Source organism: Pinus tabuliformis, chromosome 5_1, assembly GCF_031772625.1.
Source record: "Pinus tabuliformis cultivar Carrire ecotype Pingquan chromosome 5_1, CPIR1, whole genome shotgun sequence".
In the NCBI taxonomy this organism is placed as follows: Eukaryota; Viridiplantae; Streptophyta; class Pinopsida; order Pinales; family Pinaceae; genus Pinus; species Pinus tabuliformis.
The window spans coordinates 267,244,020-267,256,925 of NC_142305.1; the positions used below are offsets into that span (position 1 = coordinate 267,244,020).

At 36.9% G+C, this 12,906-nt stretch overlaps 1 protein-coding gene across 1 annotated transcript; it reads right to left on the minus strand.

Annotated features, from left to right (window-relative positions):
• Positions 1-11,773: 11,773 nt before the first annotated feature.
• Positions 11,774-12,574, minus strand: LOC149164417 (uncharacterized). The gene has a single exon (XM_089429466.1). It carries the CDS (start codon positions 12,572-12,574, stop codon positions 11,774-11,776), a length of 801 nt encoding a protein of 266 aa, XP_089285592.1.
• Positions 12,575-12,906: the final 332 nt, after the last annotated feature.

Consider the following 12,906-nt stretch of genomic DNA (forward strand, 5'->3'; position numbering starts at 1 on the left):
TTTCCATGTGTCATACCTTATCCATCTTATCATGGCCAATATGTAGTTTGAACAGACCATTTTACATATCAAGGTGTTGTGGAGATATAATGAGTCATTGTCATGTGATTGGAGAGATCTGTAGTGATTCTTATGAACACCAGGCGGGCCAGAGTTTATAGAATGAAAATCATAACATGTGAGTCATAGAAACAATGCAGGTCGAGGATCTTAAAGGGCTGAAACACTTCTGTAATGATGAACCGAGATAATGCCAATTATTGAGAAGGTTTGATGGAAAACTGTTACAACCTTGTTTATTTGCTCCTGGACCCCTACCTGACTGTGGTCTTCCGCCAAACACCTCTATTCCAATTTGTTGATGGTTTGGACTATTATTCAAATAAAAGATAAGAGTCACAGTTTCCCATCTAAGAGATCCAAGGCATGTGTCCTCCTGCCAGCATTTCAGCCTCTTGTCCAAGGTTGTCAAGGCCTACGGCCTACTTGTAACACACAGCTAGGGCTGTGGCCCGCTGTAGGAGAGAAAAATCCAACTATGACAAGCCCAAACATCATGCAGAACTCCCTCTCACATGCATCTTCCTCCTTGATACAGTTTGGACCTACGAGAGATTACAAAGCAGTCCAAAACACATGGAAGAGTGCTTGACCTAGCTGCGCTCTAGCCTAGGCATATGTGGCCTAGAGAAAGGTATTTTACACCCTCCAAACTGCTTACTGATAATTTGTTGTAGCATCCCTCTTTCTATGGCTTGTAATAGAGATTGAACACACCAAGTGGTACAAAAAAATACCCAATGAGCATAGCTCTGACTGCGGCCCTATCCAACAAGAAACTCACTCCCAAGGAAACTACACCCTAAATAGAGATAAACATCTTCATTAACTTGACTCTTGACACCTACGTCCTTGCCTTAGGCTTGATGAGTCGACATAAGGATGAGGTCGACCTTATAAATTTACTTGAGAACATAAATTCGAAAACCCATTTTCCTTATCCAAATTTGGCGATCTTTAGATCGATTTTGGTCTTATTGAACAGAGGAATTTAATGTTGCAATAATCTTTCCCATAGGAGCTGTCCAAAGTGGAATTTGGCCCTATTTGCCAATTTTAACAAACCAACATGATGGAGTCTAGCTAGATTAACCCTCCAGTTGTGCAAGGAAATTTTGGGTTGATAGACTTACCTTTTATATGACCTAGTTCATTGTAACAAATAAGAAATGCTTGAGAATTAGTGCCTTGTGTCATTTTCAAATTCTGCAATGGATTATGAGTTCTCTGGGAATGTTCTCGAGGCAACTATTACAAAAATAACAAAAAATTATCTTTGGTCATCTCACAGAGATTGTTTTCCTTTAGAAACAGAGGGAGATTGTTTTTACAATACCTTCTTTTGTTTGTGGCATGTAAGTAGATCTTGAGAGTAATATAGAATAGGAAAACCAGTTGGTCAGCTTGTGATAAAGGTTAGTAACTACTTGGACAAAAACTTCTAACCTTGCCACATTCTTCTAAGAACATTGGATCCAAAAATCTCCAAGTCTTCAACTACACTGATTATAACATAGAAGTTGGAAGAATTAGAGATGCCATGGATGTGTAACTGTTAACATTTTCAAGATGATAACACGTGTGTCTTTCAAGGTTCATCACCAATCATAGTGAAAACAACAAATTTTACCACTAATATAGTTCCTCGGTCATGGATATCAATCAAGCCTAGTTAGCCTTACTTGCTTGGTAAGGAGATGAGGCTTCATGTTTTCCATCTTGTTTTCCCCAAAGAAAGTTATTCTGGCAGTTTAAATTATTCATTACTTTCCCCTTTTACAAACAAACACTTGGCAAAAATAGGATTCACACCTGGGAGTGTTTTGTAGGATAAAGGGAAAGGTGAGTGGGTATCCTAGTAGTAATTGCATTGGTCTTATCATCATTACACCACTTTTCATATGGGTCTTCACAACAGAGAATCACCATTACACTTTGTTGATTTATAAGCAATGATTTGGCTGAGTGACTTGGTGCAAAGTCACTACAATATATGTCATTTATAGATCAAGAAATGTCAAAACATTTTCCTTGTATGGATCATACTAGAATAATTGAATTGTTTCAGAGATATGGGAATGGCGACCTTATATTGTTTGACCTGTTAGAGATAGCAGAGCAATGCCAAGCAAAGAAATTACACATTATATATGATAAGTGGGATCACCCATGACAATCTTTACTTCAACCTAATCTAGGTGAATTCGAGGGGCCTGCTCTCATAATTACTTTTGAAGAGATTGTGCCAAGTATGGGGGAAATATTCATTCTCCATCTTAATCCTCCATGGAAACTTCGAGGTGAAACCCTTAGCTATGGCTCAGGCTTACTAAGTTGTTTCCTACTATGTGACCTTACATTGATAGTTTTTGATGGATTTATTTATTTATTTGATCCTTTGGGTTTGGACCTTAATACGTCTTTGAACCCTGGTCATTTTATACCTTCAAGATCACCAAGTGGAAAAATGTATTATTTAAGAGGTAAAGATTTGCTTGGGAGGTTCCAAGATCAATTTATTCCACTTTATGTTCGCAAAACTCTTTCTTGGGGCTCATCTGATTCTATAATTATTTGTATACCTTTGAAGTCTAACTCTACAAAATAAGCTGTTGAAAGTGGTGATCAGAGAATCAAATGATTATTTAACAAATTTAGATATCATGGTATTGTTGTATTGTTGGTTTTTATGTCAGTTGAACAGGCGTTATTGTCAACTCGGGAAACAGGATTGTCATTTCCATGCTAGAAATGTGTTGTCTTTGTGGGTCCCATATTTTCCATTCTAAGGAGTTTATTTCCAGAAAATAAATGGAGAAAATTTCAAATATCAAATCTATTTAGTAGCTCAAGTGTTGCGACAAAATTGCGTACTATAGATGTATGCATAGTTGAAGATGGGAGCAAAATTATAGATAAATGGCTTGTTGCCATTACCCTTGGCTTCGGATAGACAAGTGTGGCATTAGACAGGAGGTATATGTCTTACAACTTGGCTCAAATTGCTGGTGTTGCTACAAATGTCTCCCAGTATGGAAAAACTACGAGGGTTTGTTTAGATAATTGCATCTTATCCCCCCTTCCATTGAATTTCTCAGTCAGAATGCTAGTGATGATCATTGTATGTTTCCTTATATGCCACAATGCGGGGCGATATCTATTTGAAAATGAAGCCTTCGTAATTGCTTTAGGAAATAAACATGACACACACAATCAACTTATTGCCTCTTGGAATAAGGAATTGATGGCTTTTGTTCATGATTCCTATGTGGAATTAATGGTGGAATTTCAAAGACTTAGAAAGGATCCTTTAACTTCACGTGTGGACTTATCTATTGCTCAAGTTGTGAGTGGGATCTTGCAGGTCTCTACTGATAAAGTTTATTCATTTTGGCCACGGGAAGCCTAAAAGACTATCTCCTAATCAACTTCAATCTATTGAAGGTTTTATGAGTACTTTGAAAATTCCAAATGTTGAGTGGCAATGTCTAATAAAGGGAGTTATAAGGCCTTTTTACTCATGTCTTGTTGAATTACTTTTTTGGCAAAAACGTCGTTGTTTGGTTGTGTTTGTGCTATGCGTAAATCTAACACGTGTTAGATTTTCTTCACCTTGCAATGTTGTTATTGACAACATGCTTCTATTTTGGTTCGAAGGAATCTAGCATGCATTAGATTTTTTTTCACTACAATGTGGTTGTTGGAAATATGCTTTTGTTTGTGCTAGAAGTAAATATTACCATGTGCTAGATTTCTTTTATCTAGAAATGTTATAATTTGTTTGTGTTTGTGCTAGAAGGAAATCTAGCATACATTAGATTCCTTTCACCCTTCTATGAGTTTATTGACAATGTGGTTGTATATGCGTTAGAAGGAAATCTAGTGTGCACTAGATTTCTTTCGCACTGCAATGTTGTTGTTTGCAATTCAATTGTTTGTGCTAGAAGGAAATCTAGTATGTGTCACATTTCCCTCACCTTACAATGATGTTATTGGCAATGTGATTGTGATTGTGCTAAAAGGAAATCTAGTATGTGTTAGATTTCTTTTGCCCTAGAATGTTGTTGGTAATATGTTTGTGTTCTTGCTATAACAAAATCTAGCATGCGCTAGATTCTTTAGACCTACAATGTTATGTGTTTGTGTTTGTGCTAGAAGGAAATCTATCACACATCGGATTTCTTTTGTCTTGCAATGGTGGTGTTTTTGGCAATATGCTTGTTTGAGCTAGAAGTAAATCTAATATGTGATATGTTTCTTTCATCATACAATATTGTTATGTGCTTGTGTTTGCGAGAGAAGGAAATCTATCATGTGTTAGATTTCATTCACCTTGCAATGTTGTTATTGGTGACATGTTTGTGTTTGAGATATAAGTACAAATAGCATGTTAGATCTAATTCACCTTGCTATATTGTTATTTGAAATATTCTTATGTTTGTGATAGAAGAAAATATAACATGAGATAAATTTCTTTTACCTTAAAATATTGATGTTGGAAATATGTTTGTGTATGGTGGAAGGAATTCTAACATGAACTAAATTTATTTCGCAATGCACTATTGGTGTTAGAAACGTACTTGTGTTTGTACTAGAATAAAATCTAGTATGCAATAGATTTATTTTGCAATGCAATATTGTTGTTGGCAACATGCTTGTATTTGTTCTAGAATGAAATATAACTTGCATTGGATTTCTTTTTCAATGCAATATTGTTGGAAATGTACTTGTGTTTGTGCTAGAAGGAACTCTATCACGCATTGGATTTTGTTTGCCCTACAATGTTATTGTTGGAAATGTGCTTGAGTTTATGCTAGAAGAAACTCATTCTGTGTAAGATTTCTTTTACTTTACAATGTTTTTGTGAGTAATATGCTTCTATTTACGTTATAAGGAGATTTAGCGTGTGGTGGATTTCGTTGACCTTATAATATTGTTATTGGCAATGTGCTTGTGTTTGTGCTAGAAGGAAATCTAGCATGTGCTAGATTTATTTGACCATGTAATGTTGCTTCTAGCAATATGCTTATGTTTGTAGTAGAAGGAATGATATTGACTGTTAGCTTTCATTTGAGGTGCAATTTTGTTGTTCGAAATGGGCTTCTACTTGTGATAGAAGGAAAGCTAGCACATTATATTTCCTTCATAATGCAACGCTGTTATTAGAAATATGTTTTTCGTTATGCTAGAAGGAAGGTTAGAATGTGTTAAATTTCCTTAATCTTGGAGTTGAAAATGTGTTTGTGTTTGTCATAGAAGTAAATCTTGCATGCGTTAATTTTTTTTCATAATGCAAAATTATTGTTGGAAATGTGCTTGTATTTGTGTTAGAATGAATTATAGAATGTACTAGATCTTTGTTCTTGTGCCAAAAGGAAAACTATCAAGATTTCACCCTCACCAAGGTTAGTGCTCTGATATTGTTCATGGCAGTGCATTTGTGATTATGCAAGAAGGATACCTAGTGATTACTAACTTTCTTCTAGACACCATTACACTTATGCAACCAATGCTCTAGGAGTGGCATTGTTTAAATAATCACAATGGTTAGAGTTATAGCTTTTGATGTGCCTTTTTATTGAATTTGGAACAATTTATGAAGATCAATGATAGTGCAAAATATTCGTATATAAATATATGTTATTGTTGGCACTACATTTGTGCTTGAGTTGGAAGGAAAGATAACGGTATAGCTTTCCTTTTGGCACAAACACAATAATCCAATAATAATTATTTGATCCATGGAGAATAATATGAGCTTTGTATAATTTTGAAGTTTATGAATAAATGTCTTAATGAGGTATACTATATTTTTCTTCCAATGCAATTTCTTTGCTTTTAGAATAGAAATGAGAATTATCTAGTATTTATAGTAACAAAACTTTTATTTGGAAGAAAACCTCTAGTTTGGCTTTCGATTATCAAGCTCAAACATCAAACATCTTCACTAAGTGAAATATAAATATAATTTCTCCTTCTCATGGGGATTTTAAACATCTTATGTAGCATCAATCTTGGAATTTCTTATATTTTCCAAAGGACCATGTTCTGGTTCTTCAACTTCTACAAATTTCTTATGATCATTATTCATACACATGCATCAAGACTACAAGTGTCATTTCTAAAGTTAAATAGGAACTTGGTGGTTTGGTATGCGGTTATATTTTTCATTCTATGATATTATCTACATCTCTAATTGCCCGGTCTTCATATATATATATATATATATATATATCTATATATATATATATATATATATATATATATATATATATATATATATATATATATATATTTATTTGTGTAATTTGTATGTAAAGTAATTTTTGGTAGTAGGCACTAGATGGTGGGAAACAATGTTTCATTATATATAATATGACTACCACACTATTTAAATTATTGCATCCATATTACTTTTTTGTAAGTTTTGTTTTTGTGAAAATATAAAGTCACACTTTACATCGTTCAACCTTTTGATTACATGTTACGATTTAATTTTTGTTACAGAATTGATACAAGCTACAATGGAAAATATAATTTGGCAAAAGGGGACGTTGTTGATCTCCTTATTAGTGATAAGGTCATTCGGCTAGGAAGGGTCGAATTTGTAGAGTCTAGAACTTATTATGTTGAGAAAGGGTTAATGAAGGTTATGTTACAATTTTGATAATTGGTATCACTCAGCCACATTTGATTGATGAGGATATTAATGAAGGGGACATACATCCATGGAAGATCATAGATTTCAGACACAACATAGGTAAATCAAAATATTGAGGCATGTGTTAAATATTATTGATAATATAGTAAATGTTTTATTGAGTAAATACTATCTTTATTTACATTCGTTTATAGGTGCAAATGTTTCCTCTACATTTTCTATTGGAGACAAGGTAGATCTTCTGCAACATGGATTGAAGTTGGGTGAGGGCTCCATATTCAATACAAAGCTTGGGCATAAAGTGCATAGAAATATGGTAAATAAAGGATGCATAATGGTTAAAATTGAGAAGGTGTTAAAACATGATGCTCCTCTACCACATCCAACAGGATTTGAGCATACATTAAGGGGTGCATTGGAATCTTATGAGATTTGGCGAGAATCAGATTTGGAGCCTCACTGTCATGATCATGCCATAAATATTCCCCAAGATAGGGTTAGATTCATATGTAAAAAGGTTTCTCTTACACATGAATGCATGGGAACAAGCATGTGCATTGCCAAAGGAATGCTAGTTAATGTCTGCGAGGAGCACATTGTTGAGGGTGAAACACTAGGTGAAATGGACTTTGGTGTTTTTTTGGAAGAGATAGATGGAAATTGTGAGATATCAAGAATTGGGGATAAGTCTATCTACTATTTGGTTAGATGGCCAATAAATAAATTGGTGGACAATAAAGGTGTGATATTAAGGGTCAAGGAAAAGTTAAAGGAGCCACCCAAGGAAATGATGATATGGGATGTTATAGAGGACACAAATCCATTAAACAAATGGGATGGGTATCTTTGTAATGAAAAAGATAGAAACTCAATTGATATTCATGTAACAAGGCAATATAAAAGGATTAAACGAGTTATGGCTACAAAAAAAATTGCAAAATGTCAAACAAAAATAGATGAAGTGAAAGCAATTCGACTTTTGGCAGCAGGTGTATGTTGTAGAAAAGATTGTCTTCAACATGTGGATAGGAAGGCCATTGCAGGTGCTAGGAGGGGTATGAGATAAATAAATAAAAATGGTATTAGGGAATTTATCTTAAATTCAATCATGTCAAACACAGTCATGTGAAAGAGCCATGGCCATGGCCTACCACCTATTGCTAGAAATGTAAGGGACATGAGATTTAATGGGAATATTATTTGTAAGAAAGCCTGGTATAAAATACATAAGATTCCTCAAAGCAAATCTTATAACTACCAACATTATTTCCAACATGGATAGATAAAATCTATTCATGGTAACACCAACACATGCAAAGCGCGAGCTCACACAAAGGAAACCATAGAAATATTGCACAAAATTGTAATGGATAATTCAGAATTTTCACCAAACCAAACACGTCAAGTTGAAGAAGATGGAACATACTCTCCTTTAATATTGCTTCCTTCGACTTACACACAAAATTCTTTGTTAAAAGAGATCAATGAGGCTCTTCAAAAGCTCAATTACCCATCAATATCACAGTCTAGAATGAGCAAGATCTGGAATACTAAGTTTCGAGATGTGGCATTTTCAAAGAACACCAAATTCAGTAAATGTGGTGAATGTATTGTGTTGAAAGCACAAATGAAGTCAAAAACTACAAAAGAGTTGGAAGAAAAGGCACGAGGTAGGTTGAACAAACATAACAAGATTGTTATGTGTAGAAAATAATGCTACTATGCCCACATAATTATGTTAGAGCAATTTCCAAAGGAGTATTTGAGCATTATCCATGATAAAATGGATGAAACAAAGACTTCAATCACAAGGCTACGTGTCAAATCAAAATCTATTGTAGGAACAAATTTAGGTTTTCATTGATAGGTATGCTTACACATGGGCATAAGACAAGAGGTTTTGGTCATTTCTCTTTACCATTTGTACATATGGGATCACAATTTACTATTACATCCCTTGCAAAGTGCTTAAGGGACCTTGAAGACCCACAAATGGATATGTATGGTGATCTACTTTATGGAAGTGGAAGTTCAAGAAACCCACTTACAAGTGCATTACTTGACACCTCTATTTACTCAAAATGTCAAGTGTACAAGGATGATTTTATATCTCATGGAAGATCAAAAAGTCAAAATGTTGATTTTAAACCTCTTCCTCGACATTTGTTGTTACAGTTGGACAATGCAACAAGTGATAATAAGAATCGCTATCTTTTCATGTTTCTATCACTTTTAACTGCACTTGGTGTCTTCATCACTATTGAGGTTGGGTTCTTGCCTGTGGGGCACACTCATGAATACATAGATGGAACCTACATAAGAATGCCTTCCAACCTAAAAAGTAAATATATATATTCTTCACCTGAAATGATGGATACATATCGCATAATTGAAGAAAATCGAGTGTTTCCACCTATACTTATTGACAAGGTCTATGACTTCAAAAGTTTCCTTAATGGATACACCGAGGGAAAAAATGCACTAGTTGGACATATTAATGTCTAATACTTCCAATTTCTTGTACTCAATGATGTTTCAATACTAAGGTACAAGGAATCAATTAGACATACTAAGAGGTCAGAACAAGTTGAGTTATGGAGATGATGAAGGTTGACCTATAATTCCCATAGGGAAGGCATCTTTCTAAGATTCCAAACAGAATGATGTCTATTTAAAAGAACTAAACGAAGGGATAACATCATACATAAAAATGTGGAAAGACACTATCGAGAATGAGGATTCACCAACTGTTACAGAGGAATGGAAAAATAAAGTAGTGTATTGGGAAAGAGTTCTTGATACATTAGATGGAATCTATAATGATCATAGAATAATAGATGGAAGTGATTCATCTTCTAAGGATTTCTGGCCCAAGAGAAGGCAAAGCATTGATGTTGATTGTAATGCACTCCATGTAATCTCAAGTATTATGGATGGAGATTTTGATAATGCGATAGATGAACCAATATATCTTGGATCCAAATGAAAAAAGCCAAAGCCAACATTCAATCCGATGATTGATGTTGAGAAAGGAAGGATGTTGCTAGTTAGATCACGAAATGAGGATGCATGAGAAATGATTTGGATGGAAAAATCCACCTCAGATATCTTTAGGGATAATGAAATTGAGAAACTTCATGTAAAGGTTGACCATTGAAAGCCTATGTCAGGGAAATGCAATGGAATTAGAGCAATATTGGATACCAAATCTTGATGACACAGAACTTGGTTCTATTCTAATTAATACCATAGTGTGGGCAATGGATGCCAAAGAAAGAACACTGCAAGAACAAATATCTTAAGATTAGGTTTATATGATTCATGAATGTATTTTTTTTTCGAAGGATCTATTAATATACATTCAGATACACTTTTCCATATTTGTTGTATATAAAATATTACCTTCATATTATTTTTTGAGTTTTATATTATTTAGTATTTCAATGTAATCATGTGTTGATACAAATTACATGACATTGCCATAAAATATTTAAGTTTTCAAAGCTTTATTTGACCAACATGACTTCTCACCATATCAAATATGCATAATCAACTTCAATAATACACTTAAAAACATCTTCTAAACTTGGTCTATTAAAACAATAGTGGGGTACCTAATTAGTATTTTATTTAATGTAAATCATTTAAACACTTAATGAATAGATGCTAGACACTTGTAATAATGTTTGAAGTGAGTTTCCCTTAATATTCCTTATTATAATTTTTTTTTTCTCGGCAAGATTAACTACTTTTCTATTAATATATACAGATAACTTTACATTCAAAGAAACTGGCTGCCCAAGGCCATCTGCGGCTCATGGGCTGCATATTCAGACTTGTTCCATTGCCGCGCAAGGCTATAAGATCAAAGAGATCAAAATTTAAAATGCTAAGCGTTTCCAAAATGGTTCCATAACAACCCACGCAGGGGCAATTCCACAGAGACCTACAACCCAGACAGACTATGGAAACCGGATTCATAACTATGGACATACAAAAAACCAGGCAATCATCAAGGATTTCCGCCCAACAAGAGACATCGTCCCCACTGCAAAGGTGGAGACTGCATACAGTGACTAGCCACAAAAAACCCAGACGACCAAGTAAAAACAGGAAATTGAGATTGTTCCTACCCCGAAACCTGAGATGAGAGAGGAAGGCAAAAAACACAGGGCCACCTCCAGAGCTAATCCTCTGGCTCTTCTTCCATCGCCGTCGGAGTGTGCTCTAGTTCTGGATGCGCGGGAGCTTGATGCTGGTTGGGGAATTGAGAGCGGTTTGTCCCGGAATTGCTCTCCTCACTCGCCGGTTCCTCCACTGGGAGCTTCCCGCGACCACTTGCAGAGCCTTCTGCTTCAATTGACGTCTCCCCCATTGGGAGCTTACCCTTACCTCGTGCATTGTTGTCTTCCGCCAGGACCAGAGATGATTCTTCTGCGTTCTCCTCCTGAATTTGGGTGAAAAGCACAGAGATGTGTGCGTTGATGCCTGGATTATCCCCAGAGCCTCCCAGAGTGAATATAACAGAGCCGAATGCAGGTAGCTTGGGCTCCCCTCCACTGGAGCTGCCCACTTCCATGACTTGACAGGCCGGGATAGGGGTGGCTCCCATCCTTCGGTAACAATAACAACAACAACAGTGATGATGAATATCTGCAGCTGGGGGGCGAGAGGATTCTCCACGCCCTGGTCCTCTGCGACAAGGCATCCTCTCACGCACCATAATAGCCACCAAACCTTTGTTTCGTTCCCCTGCAGATGAGGTTCGGCACTGTATCTGCGCCCTCCCCACAACGTGCAATCCCCAATTGGAGACAGAGCAAAGTATAAATAGACGACTAACCATTCCAGGGAACGCAGGTGTGTTATAAACCTCCGCCCTTCTCTCAACCTCCAGCTCACAGCAAAATCCCTCAACGCTCTGTGAATTCCCCTTGCCAGAATGAGCTCCCTTCCCCAAGCAGACCACATACTTAAACCGCATAGCATGTCGAATGAGATGACTAGCATTGAATGCGCCTCGCATGATGGCCATTCCTTCCCTCGGCTCCATTAAGGATGCTCAGAGGCCGCTTCCGTTGTGAACTTTCGGCGGCTTGCAGCATTTAAGGTTGGAGCGCCATCACGTGGCAGCCCATGCCCAGCATGTGGCTCGCCATTAAATATCTCAATGCCACCCGCATCTGGGGTGTTGGCTTCTGCAAGGATCAGGCTTTGGCATTCCTGGAGCTGCTGCCTGTTTGTGATGAGGTTAATGTCTCCCGATGATAGAGAATGATTAGACTCTGTCCCTATGTTAGCGAGGAGATCCGCAATTTTGTTGCCCTCCCGTTTGATGTGTGTGAAGGAGATGGCACGAAAATTGCTGAGCTTCTGTGCTAAGTCATTTAATCTAGCTTCAAGCCTCCAACTGGGGGCGACTTTTCTGGCATTTGAACCATTTTGAAGACGGGTGGCAATGTTGATTAGAATTTGGGAGTCTCCTTCCACAATTAGGGGCTGTAGGTGAAGATTCCCTGCTATTAACATGCCTTGCCAAAGACCTTCCAACTCAGCTGAGTTGTTAGTATCCCATCCAATGTTCCCAAAATAAATCCGTATGGGTTTGCCCTCAGAGTTCCGTATTATGCCCCCATATCCTGCTACACCCGGGTTTCCTTTGGAAGCCCCGTCGAAATTTAGCTTGTATGAATTTTTGGGAGGGGCTTCCCATTGACAGCATTCCTTGTTTTGATTATTGAGAGCACTGCTATTGGGGGAGTCAAGGGGAAGCTTCAGCTGCCAATTGTTTAGGATGTTGTGCTCATTATCAGTAGAGGGAAGATCCTCCTTGGTCCAAGCCTGAAGCGCCATGGTCTCTTGAATGTTCTTGTGAATCTTGATCCAGGTTTCCTCTAAAGGAGATGTTTTGTCCTTGAAAATGCGCTGATTGCGTTCCTTCCAGATGTTCCAGAGGACAATTCCCGGAATGATACTCCAGAGATGATTAAGGATCCTGCTGTTGTAGGGTTGCGTTGGCCAAAGCCTTAAGGAGCTGATGATATCCCCTTCTCCCCTGCCGCTTTTCTGACATCTGAAACTGACCTTATTCCATATTTGATTTGCTAGCGGGCAAGTGTCTAGAAGATGGTAAAGGGTTTCCTCATTTTGCGAGCAATTGAGACAGATAGAAGGGCCATGGAAGT